Raw genomic sequence first — 19,498 nt, forward strand, 5'->3', positions numbered from 1 at the left:
GTATTATTTTTTATCATATACAGTATAAGTTGATGCAACATTTTATCATATCATATTATACAATACCATGTGATATAGTAATATATAATATATTACAATATTTTATCATACAATATCCTACCATATGATAGACTATTTATATAATAGGAAATCATTACACATAATACAATATTATACAATATCGTATCATATGACTCAGTATCATATGAAACAATATCATATGAAACAATATCATATGATACAATAATGTTTAGTACAATATCATATTATACAATATTGTATCATGATAATATACAGTAGTATACATTACAATATCATGATACAAAATAATATTGTATCATATGATTTTTTTTTTACAATAGAATATATGATATAGTATCATATTATTACTTATTAGGTTAGTTACTGACTCACTACGGAAATATATTGGGTTGATCAATCTCATAGATGGCGAGGCGAAGCCGAGCCGTCTATGAGATTGATCAACCCAATATATTATGATGTTGTATCATAAAAACCAGTATGTATCATTTTATACAATACTATACTCGTAGAATAGGAATCATAATATTATGTTATATAATTTAAGAACAAACACATCTATCAGGCAAGAATGAGTGAGGTAGGAGTTTGTTTAGCATCCTATATAATGGAGATCAAGCTCTGCATCTGAAGCTACCTCTGCGATTCATTTATATTATAGTTTGATCAACAATGCAAGTTTGAAATAGTACTATAATCTGTTATCCGAAACCTATGGCTCCGATTCAGCATTCGAGCCTGTCAGGTGCATCAGTATCATAAGACACAACATCCATGGAAGTTCTGTGAAGTTAGTACCAGTAATACCCAAGATATAATCATCAGAGGGCACCTGCTCTAAAAAATTTAACCAGCTCTAAAACAATACCTCCTCCAGCATCTTACACTTATGGCTCCGATTCAGCATTCGAGCCTGTCAAGTATATCAGTATCATTAGACACATCATCCATGCAAGTTTGGTGAAGTTAGGACCAGTAATAATTAAGATATAATCCTCATAGGGCACCTGCTCGAAAACATTCAACAAGCTTTAAAAACCTTAACAAGATACGTATTGTAAATGTTATTACTCAAACAACTGTTAATGACACTCAATATTAGCTGCACATCGCTTTGTCTGTTGAAATTGTATTCCAAAAGTGGCAGAATCGGGCTCTTGGTGAAAGATTACCAGTGCTAACACTAGATCGACTTATACTAAAGAACTTGCGCACAACAGAAACGAAATCTAAGTTCCAGATGTAAACAACAAACACACAGACATTTTTCACTTAATTTATTTCAATAAAAATAAAATAATTAGATGCATAAAAATATTGATAATGATGACAAAAAAACACAAATTTAAGAAAAAATAATAGCTGTCATGATCAGAAGATAGTGATTGTCAAACCAACACACCAGATAGAACAAAAACATGTCCACAGGAATATTAGAATAGCTGACAGAAGAAGTATAAAGTATAGTTAAGTACATGTGTAAACATGCCAACATTTATCTGAAAAGTATGTATGTTACAGTCACCCCCCCCCCTTTAAATAAAACTCCAGTATTAACCCCCCCCCCCCCTTAACTAAGGTGGCGGTCTCAGTCTCAATGCATAAACAATCAGTATGATACAATACGAACAATGAAAGGCCTCCCGCCAAGACTCAGAGAGAAAAGCCTTCAAAAACCAAACAGAGCTGTTCCATCAGTGTCTCTACGAACCACAGCCAGCGACACTAAAATTCATCAACAAACAAATATGAATAGTACATCTTTCTTTCCAGAGGACTTAAATTAAGATATATAGTCATTAGATAGCTTTATTAAACCAGGCTGCCATCTTTTTGATGATACTTACACTCAGCCGAGTGTCGTCTGCAGACTGTTTCAAGAAGACACGTTTTTTTGGAACATGGCGTGTCTCCGGTCTCTTCCTCTTTGGAGACTTCCGATCCTGGAAATAACAGATACATGTACAACTAGAGACGAGCTCGTTGCAAGCAACGATTAGGTTTTCCGTCGTAGCTGCGTCATACTTGTGACGTATTACAAAAAATTGATAGCTGACCATCGTACAATATTAGATGTGTAAACACTGAGAAACAAAGTATTATATTTCTGTGACCGTGTAGATTTTACGGTGATAGGGAATTCGTCTGGATCTGCATCGGTCGTGTGCAGTACGAACCGGGTGAGGGAATGTTGGCGTAAAGTGTATAAGGTAAAAGGTTGGGGCGCGCTGTGGGCCGTAAGCTAAAACGAAGGGTAGGTTTGCCGTATTCCCGAAGGTCCACCAGTATACAGTTCCAGAGAAATAAACAGGCAATTGATGCAGGATTCCACATTATTGGACGAGACTCAACGATGGCAACAATTTAACAGACAGACATGTTACAAACAAGTCGGATATGGCCAGAAGTGGCCTCCGGACTCAAGACTCTGGGAGAGTCGGACGTGGCCGGGGCTGGCCGCCGTATTCCAGACTGCGCATTGACAATTGTACATAACTATTTATAAGAATCTTAACAATGAGAATAAATTGCAATTAACAGGTAATGATATAAGTAAGCTGAGTGAAAGGTTCACAGATATAAAATAATTAAATAAACTCAATGAGTCTTTGATGTCCAAGAAATGAAAATCTGATAATTGCACAATGTTGTTTTAAGAGATTAACAGTCCCTGAGACATGACACTCTGTCTCTATAAAGTCTAATAAGGGTCAATCACTAAATAAAACAAGAGGCCCATGGGCCACATCGCTCACCTGAGGAACAATAGGTATGATAAAGTCAGCTTAATGGAGTCATAATACAAACAATCTGGACAATGTACAATAGTACATGTAGATCCTGTATAAATAAAATCCATTTTCCCCCCTTGGAACTCGGATAGCCCTGATTGCTGCCAATATTTACAAGAGCAGACTTTAATCACCGCTCCTGCACATATATAGGGACTCAACGTTACGCAGGCAGGGATGACCGCACACTTGCGCCAACAGCTCAACCTAACGCAAGCAGGGAGTGCCGTACACTTGCGCTAGAAAGGCCTGAACACCAGCATGGATGACCATACATTAGTGCTCCGCCGCAACCACCACCAATACAAGCAGATATATGACTGCACACTTGTATTAATGCGATACAGGGCAGGAATGGCCGCACACTTTGTATCAAAGGATAGAAAACACGTAGATTAGATAGAGCGAGGATGTTCTAACACTCAATCTATCCATACCTGGTCAAGTTTAACCCCAAACAGCCACTCATCAAATTGCAATAGACACTGTCCCTATATATCTGCCAACCTAAAATAATTCATAGTATCTAAAAATTGGAAATCAAAAATAAACAAACTAATCCGGCCTTACCCAAAACTTCTTATGCAGAACAACTTATATACATTGAATATTTATTATTGTATAAAAATAATCATCACAATAATTGGTTAACAGTGGATGTATTAATTAAAATAATCAAGAATCAATAAATCAAGGGCAATAACTCAATACAGTAATACAAAAAGATTCTAATGAATAAATAGCTGCCTGCTTCAATTTTATAGTCATATCACGTGTTGAGTATTGCAGTTCTCAAAAAGATCCTTTACAATTGTTTATATATGGGATATTTAGCTACATCAAACTCTGAACCTTCTTGTGAGGCCGAAGAATTGTCCTGGAGCCAAAGTTTTAACAATTATAAAGAATCATCTTGCTGATTAGTTTCTGAGAAGATTTTTAAAGATTTACTTTATATATTCCTATGTAAAACTTTAACACCCCCCCCCCCCATGTGGCCTCACATTACCCCCAGGAATCATGATTTTCACAACTTTGAATCTACACTACCTGAGGATACTTCCACACAAGTTTCAGCTTTCCTGGCTGATAAGTTTCTGAGAAGATTTTTAAAGATTTACTCTATATATTCCTATGTAAAACTTCGACCCCCATTGTGCCCCACCCTACCCCCAGGGATCATGATTTTCACAACTTTGAATCTACACTACCTGAGAATGCTTCCACAACAGTTTCACCTTTCCTGGCTGATTAGTTTCTGAGAAGAAGATTTTCAAAGATTTACTCTATATATTTCTATGTAAAATTTTAACACCCCCCCCCCCCCCAATGTGGCCTCACCCTACCCCCAGGGATCATAATTTTCACAACTTTGAATCTACACTACCTGAGGATGCTTCCACACAAGTTTCAGCTTTCCTGGCTGTTTAGTTTCTGAGCAGATGATTTTTAAAGATTTACTCTATATATTCCTATGTAAAACTTCGACCCCCCATTGTGGCCCCACTCTACCCCCGGGGGTCATGAATTTCACAACTTTGAATCTACACTACCTGAGGATGCTTCCACACAAGTTTCAGCTTTCCTGGCTGTTTAGTTTCTGAGAAGAAGATTTTTAAAGATTTACTCTATATATTCCTATGTAAAACTTCGACCCCCCATTGTGGCCCCACTCTACCCCCGAGGGTCATGAATTTCACAACGTTGAATCTACACTACCTGAGGATGCTTCCACACAAGTTTCAGCTTTCCTGGCTGTTTAGTTTCTGAGAAGAAGATTTTTAAAGATTTACTCTATATATTCCTATGTAAAACTTCGACCCCCCATTGTGGCCCCACCCTACCCCCGGGGGTCATGAATTTCACAACTTTGAATCTACACTACCTGAGGATGCTTCCACACAAGTTTCAGCTTTCCTAGCTTTCTGGTTCTTGAGAAGAAGATTTTTGAAAATTTCTCGAAATTTTTCATTAATTTCTAATTATCTCCCCTTGAAAACGGGTGTGGCCCTTAATTTTCACAACTTTGAATCCCCTTTGCCTAAGGATGATTTGTGCCAAGTTTGGTTGAAATTGGCCTAGTAGTTCTTGAGAAGATGTTGAAAATGTGAAAAGTTTACGGACGGACGGACGGACTGACGGACAGACAGACGACAGACAAAATGTGATCAGAATAGCTCACTTGAGCTTTCAGCTCAGGTGAGCTAAAAAGTAACTATGTAAGATATAAACTGTGAGAAAAAATTACGAAACAGATGTTGAATTTTACAAGTAAAGTAAAAAAAAAAATTATAATTGAACAGAACAGTGCATTTTGCACGATGATACTACATGTTTATAAGCAAATACAGATCTTAACACGTTGTCTCTAGTTTGATTCGCCGCATTTTATTCACAGAGTGGGACTGTGGTTATGCCCGGTACGATGGTAAAAAGACCACTGGCAAACGTTTTACACGCATTTTTATCGAACGCAAGCGCCAATGAATCTATTAGTATATATGCGGAGATCCTGGAAATTTTACAAGGGGTTTTGAAGAATAATATTGTATTTCGAGGAGGGGGAACATGCGCGGATCAGAAAATTTTTTCCGGGGTGGGGGTTGAAAAGTCAGACGGTTATTTGAGTTTATTTGGTAAGTTTATAATGTACACGTAATTGAAAGAAATTTCGCTGGGGGGGGGGGGGGGGGGGGGGCTGGAACCCTTCCCCTTCTAGATCCGCGCACGGAGAAGACCGATGCCGGTAATTTTACTTTAATTTTAACCATTTTTATTTAATTATTCATGTTCATAATTATCAGAAAACCAATATTACCTTTCAAAGCAGTTAAAACTTAAAACTTAAGATACGAAACATTTAGTCTCGGTGAGTATTGCGTCCGCGTACGAAAATAATGGCAATTTTCAAGAAATTCGGATGGACGATCTGTGTCCTAGGTCGTCCATCCGATTCTTTTTCTGACTAAAAGCTACAGACCTGCAGTTAGAGATTTTCAAACTCTTATTGATTATGTCAATTTGTTTGTCTCAAAGAATCATTTTTTAAATCAATAAAGTTTTACCTTAAAAAAAAAGAAAGAAATCGGGCACAATTTTCAATGTTAGCATTTTACAATTTTATGGTCTAATAAAATTTCAAGAAACAACTCTTCATTGCTTTATCCGAAATATTGCATGAAAAAAATTTACATCGCATTTTTTAAATAACAAAAGGATATTCAAAATGAACTTGGATTAACCGCTAACAAACAGGCATAAAGAGAGACTAAGAACCAATTTCTTCTCTCTTTTTTTTTTTTACATCAAAAGAAATTCAAAAATAAATCAAAAAATATATTTTTTCTTTGTATGCGTTAATGAAAATGTAGATCAGCAAGGGGTTCTTTTTCGTGCAAGCACCTACTTAACAGATTGTAACACGGGTCTACAACGATGACAAATATCGAAAAGGCAATATTGTGGGTGAAGGATGAATGTGTAGTTTGTTTTTTAAGTTTATTTTTGATACATGTAATTATATTTATCTGGATCGGTTATGTTTGTTAGTTTGTTTTGATTATTAAAGAGGGGAATAAAGAAATGAGTGATTTCCAAGCACGTAGCATCGTTTTTGAAAGTGGGGGGGGGGGGGGCAAACTCATCCAACAAATCTTGACAAGCAAAAAAATAAAAAAAAAATTGAATTTTCCAAAATTTTCAAAATTTCACTCATAATTTCATGATTTTCATACCATTTTTTTTACATGCTACCAAAATGGGGGGGGGGGGGGGGGGGGGGGGGCAACTCCATGATAATTCAATTTTTTTAATGTAAATTTTATAAATATAGTTGCTTCGAGAGAAAGTGGGGGGAGGACATCTTTATGTCATATAACATGTGAAACTGATTTCATTCCACCCACAAGCTTGAAATAATGAAATAATTTTAATGAAAACAATATAAATAGACGTCATAAATCCCATATCAAACGCCATATAACCACTTGATTCTGCGCGTCTTTTTAATGAATTTATAAACAGCGGCAAATTCTAAAATGTATTTTTAAAGGTAATGTTAGCTGCAAGTCTGTAGACCTTGTATGAAAAATTTCGGATGGTAGTCAATTTTTCCGGGATACAGACAAAGCGGTACATATATGCAGCTAAGGTAACTAAGAATGATCCCAATAAAATACTTTGTTGAGTAATGCAAGCTTTTAAGAAAGCAATACTTATATTTGTTTAAAATATAACACCCAAAAACTTCGTCTTACATTCGCTATTTGTAGAACAAGCAGAACCAGTATCAGTCTGACCGGCCTCATCATATACATTGTTGGAATTTTATTGTCCTAGCATTGCAATGCTCTGCATGTACACAATTTCTTTTAAAATTTAAACACTTAAAGTGTTCTGGTAAACGGTAAAGAATTCAGTCATTGAGTCTACGTTTTATAGAACTTGTAAGAAAACACAATGCGGGTCTGAATGTTTGTTGATATGTCAATCTATCAATATACAGTTTGTTAATTATTTACGATTGCTAAGGCTACAGCGTATTTGATGAACATTGAACAACATTTTTCCATGCCACTTTTTTCCATGGAAGATAGCGAATACAAGTATAAAGCATTTATAAAATTTATTTAATTACCTCTTTAGAATTGTGTATGGAATAAATAATTTATAAGTTGCTGCTGAAGGTTGTTTGGTATTTTCGTTTGTAGATGCTTTGCAAGTAAAAAACCTGAAACGCGGGGCAAGTCATAATTAATATCCCTAATAACCGTAACTTATAACTAGCGGCTTTGGATTCAAATATTATCGTATACGAATATTAAGTTCACTTTTTAAAATCATCTCCACGATGATAATTATATTATATCCATCGCAAATCAGTAATTTTTTTTTTTGCTTTAAAAGAATTGTTCTATCGGGAGCAATCCCGCGTTCGTTTAAATTGTCATGTCAGTAATACACATTGTGCTTTCTATGACGGCCGTGTATACGTATTGTAGAAAAGTTGAGTTTAATTACCATGCATTGGAACCATTAATTAACACATCTCCCAGTACTGAAACAATTCAAAATGTCTCTGTTACAGTAACACAGTGGGGCGTTAATCGTGTACGTCCAGCTCTACAAGCACATGCACTGTCGTCTAGGCGACGGCCTGAATACAGCTAGCGACTCTCCTATCGATCGGTTACCCGAGTCTCGTAATTCATCTAAATATAGACAGGGGCACAGTTATGAAACAAACAACAAAAGTAAGGTCAAAGAGGTTTATCTATATGAAATGAAAATGCACATATGTATAAAAACATTTGGGAATTTTATGTGGAATTATTTTTGCGCGTTACATGTATCAGTTAGTGCATTACAAGAAGCCCTTTCATAACCTCATAAACGTGCGCACCCCCACAAAAATGGACCGAACTGACAACAATTGTTTCTGCAAATACTGACTATAAATTACGAAAACATTAAATTGAATACTATAGAAGGATTCAAAATTAATTTCTTTACAACTTTGCTTCAATAATGCATTAGAAATATTTATTCCTTTTTAAGTTATTGACAAGAAACTTTGGACGCCTCTAACTCCCTAATTATAAGGGCCAGCCCCTTTTTCGGTATACCGAATGAAAGGTCTGGGTAAGACCAAGAACTTTTAAAATACATGTTATAACAAATTTTTATCAGGTAGAAAACTAACACGGAAAATACGCGAATTTTTTTGATTTTTTTTCTTACCTTTGTTTCAACATCTATACCACCGCTTTTATTTGCATTTAAATAATAAATAAAACATATCTCGCACAAATTCAATGTATTAGCTTCCAAACCAGCCCATATTTGAGAATCTGCCAGTCATCGTTAAAGCTAAACCCCCTGGACAAAAGAAGTCGTTAAATTTTACTAAAAGGGGAATAACTCAAAACCGGATAAGGATTTTTCTCAACTAAAATATGCAACGACAACATCACGCGGCATGTTATCAGTCCTGAAAATTTCAAAACAATCGGTGACCAAACGAGCGAGATATTAAGGATCAAAGTTGGCGTCTAGAAGAAAAAAAAATAATAAGAAATTTGAAAAATTTTCAGAATAATAGTAAGGTTTTCCGCTGAGAGCGGAAAACCTTAATAAACAGAGAGAGAGAGAGAGAGAGAGAGAGAGAGAGAGAGAGAGAGAGAGAGAGAGAGAGAGAGCAATCGATTGTTTAAATCAATATTTTAAGAATAATAATGTTGGTTCATCTATCAGCCATTATTATGCCTCCTGTCAGATTGTATCTCTATCTCCGGATTGTGCACCATGTATCAAACCCTGACTACTATTTAGGCATAGTACAGGCACAACACAGCACTATTATATAAATATATGACAACAAAAAAGTCCAATGTTAAGATATCTACAGATCTTAGAATAGAATAAAGACATGTCTTTCTATAAAGAAATGATTTGATAATTGACATCGAATAGGCCGACTCATCTATTTATATTGAAAAAAAGGATGTATCTATTCGAATAAGTGACGCCCGAATAGATAATATCACCAATTCAAGAAATCACTCTTTTAAAAAAATATGTCTTTTTTAATCAAATAGGAGATACTAGTATCAATTATTTATATCGAGAATTTAGCGCAATCACCTTTCTAAAATGAATAGGTTGTAACATCTATGAATATAGATAAGTTGTTTTCCTCTATTTGTAAACGTGTTCCATCACCTATTCAGTTTTTAAATAACTGAATACGGTAAGCATCAAAATTGGCCCTGTTTACTGGTTTTCATTTTTATAAATCATCTACTTGAGAAATTTTTATATCATCTTTTTTAGTAAATGATATCATCAATTAAAATCAAACGTGTGACATCAGTTAAAAAAAGATATCAATTTACTGCAGTAAATAAGATAAGACAGTAAGTCCATCATTCTTGCCACACAAGAAATCAGCAGTTAATAATAGGTAATATGAATTATCAGTTTTGAAAATTTACCATTTGCTCCTCTGTCGTATGAGAAGATCGGCGTGCGTTGACAGAGCTAGTTCCCGTCTCCTTCTTAAAGCGAGTAGTGCAAAAGGTGGCTGTGATAGGTGCCATCTTGTCATCACAAGTAAGACTTTCATTGAATGTCGTAATTTGACCATCACTCGAAACAGTCGTATTGGCCTTATTAGTTGACCCCGACACAGTACTGGAGACTGTCGTTTCACTGAGTACGGAGATGGTGCTTGTCTCTGTCTTGGACACAGTCGCTTTAGAGGGTGGAGCCACAAACTGACGTGTAACTGATTTTAACGCAGAAGCGGTGCTCGGCGTGGTCGTGCAAATAGAAACGGTGGTGGGTGTGGTCGTGCTTATAGAAGCGGTGGTGGGCGTGATGGTGATGATAGAAGCGGTGGTGGGCGTGGTCGTGCTGATAGAAGCGGTGGTGGGCGTGGTTGAGATGCTAGAAGCAATCGCCTTAGCAGGGTCAGTATTTGACAAAGAAGTTGCTTTGACTCTGCTGTGGGGGACTACAACGTCTGCGGAGGGTGCAGGATGCTCAAAGCTCGTAGAAATGCAAGCCGGTTTAATGGAATGCTGAAAAGTTTAACGAAAAAGATTGCAATGTGCAGACTCCAGCTTGCTGTGTTTAAAAGACAACAAATTGTATGTTATTCACCTCTTTCTTCCAGACAAAGTCTCTCCGCCATATTCTGTTATAGCGCCACCTTCGAGGCCCAGACTGCAAAAAGAGAGGTATAACCTTGTAAAATTAAAGTGTAAGAGGACACTCTAAAAGTGGCATTATCAAGACGTTTTTAATTATTCGTTATCATTATGAATTGATTGGTGTTAGAGCAAAAATAATTTTTCAATTGGGGAGGGACATAGATAGATTTATGAATTTACCTTTCTGTGTGGCTCCTTTACTAATTTCTCATCATTTTGTAGTTGATCCTGTGTGAATAAAACACTTTTTGAGCACCTCTCATTGATTATAATTACTTATTATAGCATAATATTTCAGAATTACTCTTAAAAACATATATAATAATCTGAATGTGTAATGTTCTTAGTCAATTTAAGTAAAAGTCTATACATTTAACAGAGAAACACTGCATTTCATCACATGGTTTACAAGTTTTATTAACACCAAAATAAGCTAATTAGCCTTGACTTACATTGACGTTGACCTTAGTTGGCCGGTCAAGAATGTCCTTGGGATCTCCTCCGACCTGTGTTTGTGGGTCGTCCTTGCGCCACACTCTATTGCAGTGCCATGTGCGCTTTTTGTTTGGCTTTGACTGAAAAAAGGTGCATGTTGAGTGTAAAAATATAATTATTAATTCCAAATGTTGACTACACTAGAAAAATATTTCATTGCATATCGAATCTAAAGAAATAATCTTGACTTACATCGATCTTGACCTTTGTTGGCCGTTCATGAAGGTTGTTTACTTTGGGGTCTCCCTCAACTCGTGTTTGTGGGTCGTCCTTGTGCCACACTCTATTGCGGTGCCATGTGCACTTTGACTTTGTCTGAAATACCGGTATGTGTTGCAGTACGAAAGTATGGACAATTTCAAACGTTGACTACAGCAGGAAAATATTTTCATTACATATTGATATTAACCTCGTCATTTGTTCTGTTCTGTGGGATATGAGTCGTTAAAGACGAGACGGCCGACAACTGTTCTTCAAAATTCTGAAAGTTATAAGAAATGTTAGGATTTTGCGACCGAGAATAGAAATACGTTTATGTATTACCATGTCCATGTTTATTTAAGCATTGAATCACTATTTTTTGAAAGATGTGGTCTCATAACTGCAACGGTGGGTGCATACAAATTGAATAACGCGCGCTAGTTATGAGACCACATCTTTCAAAAAATAATGATTCAATGCTTATATTTACGTTTTTTAACATTTATTTCCTTCCCGCAAATATGCTTTGTTTTTTAAAAGCTCTGACTTATTCAACGAGTAATGCGAAATTAATGGAAGAGCCATTGGAGCAGCCGAATTATGCTGACAAAAATAGTGCGCAGCGTTTTAAATTCTAATAACACAATTTTATTTTTCTTTCTGTGATTTAATGAATTTACTTTTGGTACACTAAGAAATTAATCTATTGAATTCATTTAACCGTCAAAATATATTTACATCAATTAAATATTAATCAGCGTAAGTATAATATCAGGTCGTGATCCGGTCTGAAGTCGCGAGAAGAGTCAGTTCATGTTCTTCGAGAAACACTGAAGGAATACTGAATGTATTCCTACGCACCAGATTTGGTGATTGGGTCTTCTGTACATGTGTTATGCATAAATATCACTCAAATCAACCAATGCAATTTAATAGAGGGAAAGAAAGTAAATGTAAATATTCTCATATAAAAAATGTATTCGCAACCTAGGTAAGAAATTAATCAGAAAGAATATCAAACATTTGAAAAACTTGTAGTTTTATAGTGATTCATTATAGAACCATGTAACTATCTTTTTCTTGCATCAAAACAAGTTAAAACGCTGGTTTCAAGTGAAATATGCGTCGTCGTTTGCGTGATCTTGGCTCAAAAGCCAGTCGAATCTTGTTGATTTCAAAGAGCCATGGCTGATAAAATAGACATTAAAGTAGACACAATATTATCAATATACACGTACGTCACACTGAAGTTTGACACAACTACCCAAAGTCCAAGCTCTTGTCAAGATGGTTCCAATCGGATTTTTTTTTAGGGTTTTTCTTTGGGGGGGGGGGGGCTAATTATATTGGTGGAGTAAAATGGTTTATAATATTGTGATTGGAATCTGGCTTTGAATTGGATGAAATACGTACGGGGCTATCTTGTAGCGTTGCCTTGCAACATAACCAAAATGCCCAGTTTGAATGCCCACTAGATATTGCTACACATACAATTTCTTACATGTATATTAAAATATATTTAATTTTCAACAGAATTTATATTGTTTCAGATGAATAAATTTTGCTGTATTTTTCGAACCTGAACTCCCCCCCCCCCCCTCCTCCCCCCGAGCCATATGTTCGACTTACACACACACACCACACCAGCTCAATATCATAATGCATAGAGATAGCATATAATTATAATTATACAAATGAAGATTATCACATACCTACTATCAACTGAACATCGAGATAAACGATGAAAAATCTTTCTTATCGGTAATAGCCTAACAGTAACACATTATTTATGAAATGTTGTTTCTAAGAATGTAACTAACGATCATTTTTTAATCTAAGAGCAGCCATTTTAGCGGATTTTTGAAGAATCTTTTTTTTTATGATATATGTAGCAACTATTCTGCGACGATAATTCATTTAATTCATTGTTTTAAAAGAACAATGGGTGGTTAAAAGGACACGTGAGTATGAAGTCACCCTTCATCAAACACGTTACCGTTTGAGTGACAATGGTCTCATATGGGATGACAAGCAGACAAACACTTGAAATTCTGTTTATATACAAGATACGTGAAATTTCCGGATAAAAAGACACAAAAATGTGTATTACCCTCTTAATCCGCCTGTTGACCATCTTTTAAGCTGATGCTAAGTCTAAAGATGTAGATATTTCAGAAAAAGTCAGGAGCGATATCAGAACACAACCGACGGCTTCAACTTGTTCGTTAGAAATAACCGTTACCATAACACAGCGTTGGTATTATAACAACGTTGACGTCACATTGACTGACGCTGGCCAATGAAAACGTGCGCTGTTTTATGCACATAAGATGACTTGCATGCACAACGCAGTGGATTTTCCTAAATTGTTATCAGTTATCATGGGCTGCGTTTTACAATATGGCAAACGACAAAGTCTTAAAAATGTTGATTATTTAGTCCTCAATGTGCTCAACTCATACAAGTATGTAGTCATAACGCAGATTATGTATTTTTTCTGCAGTACTAGCTACCTTCGTACCTGCGTGGATCACCAAAGAAAACTTTCTATTGTTTAAATAACATTCAAAACTGTTTCCACATGCTTATTGAATTAAATATCAACTTGAATTTAAGTATTTGTAATAGATAGTCGTTAGCCTAATGCTTTTTAAAATTATAATATTGCAGTTGACTTTGCCTTGATTATATCGTGATCGATCAAAACATTTGATAGCAACATTGAAGGTGCGGACTAGATAATGGTGATATTATTCGTAACCGGCCAGATATACTGAAAAAAAACCCTCATCAACACTATGAAAATTTGTATAAAAATGTAGACAACAAGAAGATGACCTTTAGAGGTTCTAAAGCATCAAGTCAGGATCATAAGATCGGCATATATCATTGATGGTAGCAGCAGAAAAACTTCATAGAATAAATTCAAATGGATCATCAGGTTTTTATGGTTTCACATCAGAGGTTTTTTTTAAAATGTATTTTGGAAATATATTGTTGTTTTCGATGTCCTATCAATTAATTATGCTATAAAGATAAACATGTTTTAAAAGTATTAATAAAAGACAATGACTATTTTTGCAGTAAAAATATAACATATCATTAGATACAACACAAAGAAATCCTCAATTGTAGATTTGTAGCTACATGTAGCTACTGAACTAAAATATATGCTTTAATTATGATACAGACAACGACAATTAAGTAATTATATTACCTGGACAAATTATCTTATGGCACACATTTTTTTCTAAAGTGTAAATACTTGTATTAAGTAAATCTTGTCTTATTTTCAAGCTAAAGTGAGTATATTTACCCAAATTACATAGTACATTTTCAACATTAAAAAGCTGCAAAAGTTAAGACATTGGAGGGTTTTTTTTTCCAGTAATAAGGCTTAATGTATTTTTTGCGATAGCCTTCGTATATGGGACATGTTAAAACAAAATGAATTCTTCTTCAATACTAGTAGAATTTGAACATAAAAACATTTTCTGTTGTGTCTTTTAAAGCTGCTTGGTCCGATTTTTTTGTAATTACAGTATCAAATTTTTTTCCATACAAATCATTTATCTTAGAAAGTTATGGACTTTCTCCTATTTACACCAGCAGAATCAGTCTCCTTTCAAAGTTAGAAATATTCAAAGTAAATAAAATAATTTCTCTTTGGGCAAACGAAAAAACAAACCAAAATGCATCACGGGAATGTTTAGAAAAGGAAACCGCTTGGTTTCGTCCCCCGAATGATTGGGGTTATTCAACCCACATGCTATGCATCGATTGTAAAGAAAGCAAACTTTAGAAATATTAGCGAACAAGACGTACACATGTTTATTTGTAATTTGTCTGATCATTTCGACCTTTATTTAAAGCGATGTCAAATTCGTAAAACAGCCATACCCGTCTCGTCGTCAGGGGTGAAATTTAACATGAGGCGAAATAACGCGGTACCTTTTAATGTCGTTTGTTTTGTTAGCAAATTTTGTACGTATTTTTCTTCATTGAAATTTGGCATAATTGACAGGTAAAACTACTGCAATGTCTATGATTATACATATACTAAGCATAGCCATCGTTTAAAAGCGTGCATAAAATTTGATATAAGATCGGACCAAGCAGCTTTAATATTATAAAATCAACCCGTTTCTATTGATAATTGATGTGAAGAAAACCTGAATCTTGAAATACACTTTTGATATTTGTTTTGAATAGGTTTCCTTAAATAAAATTGTAAATAATGGGTTGCAATTATGTATTTAAAAAAAAGAGCATTTACTAGAAATACCTAGCTGAGAAAAAATATACTGTGTAGCTTGGTAAAAAAATACGTTGTTCGACAACAATGAGATCTGCAGCTATTATTTTTTTGTTTTCCCCACAATTCACAGAGGCGGATCCAGCAATTTGGAAAAGGGGGGTGGGGGTTCCAATTGATGAAAATCAATAGGTGCAAAATTCATTATTTGTTAATAAACAATGCCTTTTGAACGTTTTCCGTGCGTAAATTTAATAAACATTTATTTCGTCAATGTCTTTTGCATTTCTATTTTAATATCAGAGTGCACTGCATTATTAAGCGTTCTGGTTTAGGTAAGGAAGATTTGCATAATTTCTGGCCTTAAAAAACCAAGTCTCCAGCAATGAGAACGTGCATCTATGCTTAAAAGAAAGAAACACTAAGAAACAAAAAATAATTCAGACTAATTACGACAAGCCATCATGAATTTTTTGGTAACTTTTTTTTTATGTCTTTGATGTTTAAATTCTGAACTATCTATCAATTTTGATTTCTATCGATTGCTTTCTCAAATAAATGTCTAAATGGTAGGATATGACAAAAAATGGGGATAGTTTATCTGCCGAATAGATGGAATTTGTGTAATGCAATTGTACAAGCAATATAGTAGTCCCAGGGAAGTTGATGTGACCTCTGTCCCCATAAAGGGCGCGCCACATTATCCGGCACTAGTACAGATGCGATCATATTCAGGAAAGTTTGAAAACTTGAGCATTTTCATAATGGTTTACATATTAACCCCTTACACGGTATTTTTTAACATAATTTCCGACTCTTGGAAACAAAACAAAAAAAGGCTTTCTTTTGTGTTTCATGTGGGTATAAAGGTAGCTAGCATTCCAGAAAAATAGCATAACCTGCATAAGCGGGTCATGTAATTTTCTTTGTATTTTTCGTATGAAACGAAGTAAAACTTTTCTATTATAATTACTTAAGTTAGTTAACTAGACAATACATTTGAAAGCAGCTTTTAAAAGTAAAACGAATGCGTGTACTCGTACTTGAACGTCGTTTTACTCGATGGCTTGTCAGTTCAAAACTATATATTCATTAAGCATAATATTTCTGGCCTCTTTATATTTATTACAAGTGAAAAAATAATGATAAGTGTCTTCGAGCTTGCCACACGAACAGAGTGGACTATTAATAATATTACAACGAAAAAGATCACTATTTAGTACACAATTATGACGAAGTCTAGTATGAATAATATTAAAAAATCTGTCACCATAAGTAAAAAAATCAGGTTTTGTTCGACAGGTAATATCATTCTGATTTATGATAGAAACATGTATTTTTTCTTTGAAAATGCGAATGGAGTCACTTTCACGGACATCCTTTGAAAGCGCATTCCATTCATTAACAACAGTGGGAACAAATGAAGATTTATACAATTGTAAACGACATTTTGGTATACTATAATTTTGTGCATTTCTTGTAAAATAATTGGATGCATTAACACGTTTATTTGGGAAAATGTCCATTACATAATTGGGTAAAAAGTTTCTATCAATTTCATACATGGTTTTCAGCCTGGACATTTTCCTTCTACTATCAAGTGTTTCCCACCCTGTTTCGAAATAAAGAGAATCCCTAGAAGCAAAAATAGGTAATCCTGTGACGATTCTTGCTGCAATCAATTGTATTTGTTCTAACCTTTCGGAATCAGTGAAAGTGCACCCGCCCCATACATCAGATGCATATTATTAATGTTTTTACATATAAGAAATACATGTAAATTACGGTACATTGTAAGAAATTCTTTCAATAAGCAATTTTAAAAGCATGTCTTTGAGATAGTAACAGTATTTATATTATAAATGGGAAAAATTGCCTTAAAATAGGCATTACAAGTTTTCAAAAAAAAAATCATATGTCCCAGAAAAAGGGGGGGGGGGTTCCGACCCCCGGAACCCCCCCTCTGGATCCGCCAATGATTCAAACATACCTAGATTGCATAAAATATCTTCAACAAGTTACAACCATTTTTTTTGCATTATATTTTTCGACACAGTCATATAGTGTACAATAGCAATGTTAAATAATACAATTATTATAGTACAGTATTTTTTTCCAGAACTTAACTATGCTGAACATTCTTTGGTACAGCAGAGGAAAGAGTGGTGTTTCGATGGTACCACTTCGACCTTCGCACTTTCGCCTATAGGGCGAAGATGCGAGGGTGCGAAGTTGCAAAGGCTAAGGGGCGGAGGTGCGAAAATGCGACGACGAAACGCGAAGATGCGAAGTCGAAAGTGCGAAGTGTCGAAGTTGAAGGGGCGATACTGCTGTCGCTCCTTCGCCTTCGCACCCTCGCCTTCGCATCTTCGCACTTTCGCTTTTGCCTTTTTATAGTTGTGGAGCTCTCTATCGTTTAAAGACATGGGGTCCGGATCCCCTCTCCCCTATTACTGTGTGAAATAATTAATTTTGAATTTTCCGAGGGGGGGGGGTGTCCAGACCCCCTCTCCCTCTCTAGATCAATGCATGAGCAAGGGATGTCGCATAATGAAATCAAAATGTCACTGTGTTTAATCCACGGTAAACACACAGCTGGTAAGTGCCAGGAGTCTGGAAGTGCATTTGTACACATTATGGCGGACGTTACATCTTATGTGGAGTATATAATGATTAGGCATAGCCAGCACTGGTAAACATATATGTCACATGTACACATTGAAATATTTATAAACATTCATAGTAAGCACAATGGCCTAGCGCATGCGTACCAATAATATCATGGATTAATCGGAAAACCTTGGCGAGTACGGTTCCTATTTTATGTAATTCTATTCTATGTAATCGACCGAGACTTTCTACAGGCAACGGCGAAATTGCGAAGGCGAAGGAGCGATAGTAGTATCGCTCCTACGCCTTTGCACCTTCATCATCGCACTTCGCCGTCGCATCTTCGCTCTTTCGCATTCGCATCTTCGCCCTAAAGGCGAAAGTGCGAAGGCCGAAGCGGCCCCATCGGAACTCAATAGGAAAGCGTCCTAATTAAACACAGAAGTTTTGTTAAGTGTATAGCCGCTATCTTTCACGTCCTATAAAGTTTTAAAAAAGTCATATTTGGTAAACCTTGTCATCAATATAACGACACTTCTGAAAACTGCACATCTTATAAAATTACACTTCTCCTTACTATTTTGTACACTAAATAGTAAGGAGGAGTGTAATTTTTTTTTTATTATACTTTCATGTTAAATACTGAAATCTGATTGGTTAAGACACAGTTGACAATCCGTTCTATTACCCTCAGCGTTAGCAACACACTTAGCAACGGGTAACACAACGAATTGTTACATAAATTATGCGCGTACGGTTCGGCGTAGAATTTACGTCATTTCTATTTAAAAGCAGTAAAACATTCTCTAATATAAAGACATTCAGTATAATAAAATGAATAGTGCCTGTTTGGGATGATAACAGTTGAAATTGACAACCCTCGAAAACCATTGTCAACCTCCGCTTCGCGTCGGTTGACAATGGTTTCCTCGGGGTGTCAATTTTAACTGTTACCCTCCCAAACAGGCACTATTTATATATTATGTTATTTTGAGAGTTAAGAAAAATTCCACATCATCTCCGTTAAGATGTAGATTAGGTGGCCAGATCCTTTGCTCTTTTTATGAAAACACGTGATTGTGTGTCATTTACGCAATATGAAATGTTTCCTGGTCGTGTATAGTTTGTTTGTTATTTTTTTTTTTTACTTTATGTGAATATTCAGTGTTTGAAGCATACCGATATCCGATATAGTTTTTCTACTTTCAATATTTTGATATCTTTATTTTTCTAAAATTGACCGTCACTACTGTTATCTACCAAAAAGACATGCATTTATGATTGCATATATTATGCAATGTATACTTTATACACTTCAGTTGTTGTTTCAAGTATAAGTATACATGTGCAACAAGCTAAGAAAAAAGCCAGTTCACGATGTAACCAAATCA

General features: G+C 35.4%; 2 protein-coding genes across 2 annotated transcripts; both read right to left on the reverse strand.

Moving 5' to 3' along the window:
* Window positions 1-1,841: 1,841 nt before the first annotated feature.
* Window positions 1,842-10,414, reverse strand: LOC128165935 (integumentary mucin C.1-like; the record flags this gene model as incomplete). The annotated part of the gene is made up of 2 exons (XM_052830869.1): window positions 1,842-1,985; window positions 9,827-10,414. Coding segments are annotated over 2 exons (732 nt in total), but the record flags the coding sequence as incomplete, so codon positions are not given.
* LOC128164783 (uncharacterized) lies at window positions 10,339-13,376 on the reverse strand. The gene is made up of 6 exons (XM_052828774.1): window positions 13,353-13,376; window positions 11,451-11,522; window positions 11,234-11,356; window positions 10,999-11,121; window positions 10,727-10,774; window positions 10,339-10,559 (listed from the first exon to the last, which is right to left on the reverse strand). Exons 1-6 carry the CDS (start codon window positions 13,374-13,376, stop codon window positions 10,467-10,469), a joined length of 483 nt encoding a protein of 160 aa, XP_052684734.1. The 3' UTR covers window positions 10,339-10,466.
* Between the last annotated feature and the right edge of the window lie 6,122 nt (window positions 13,377-19,498).

The sequence above is a fragment of the Crassostrea angulata genome, chromosome 10, assembly GCF_025612915.1.
Source record: "Crassostrea angulata isolate pt1a10 chromosome 10, ASM2561291v2, whole genome shotgun sequence".
Classification (NCBI taxonomy): Eukaryota; Metazoa; Mollusca; class Bivalvia; order Ostreida; family Ostreidae; genus Magallana; species Magallana angulata.

What these genes read in the sequence shown, in the direction of transcription:
- LOC128164783 (XM_052828774.1), bottom strand. Translation starts at nt 13,376, where the DNA reads ATGGTCAACAGGCGGATTAAGAGG. An exon ending in TCAACAGGCGGATTAAGAGG is followed by an intron (nt 11,523 to 13,352) that starts GTAATACACATT and finishes TATAACTTTCAG; the next exon opens with AATTTTGAAGAACAGTTGTC. An exon ending in CAACAAAGGTCAAGATCGAT is followed by an intron (nt 11,122 to 11,233) that starts GTAAGTCAAGAT and finishes ACCTTTTTTCAG; the next exon opens with TCAAAGCCAAACAAAAAGCG.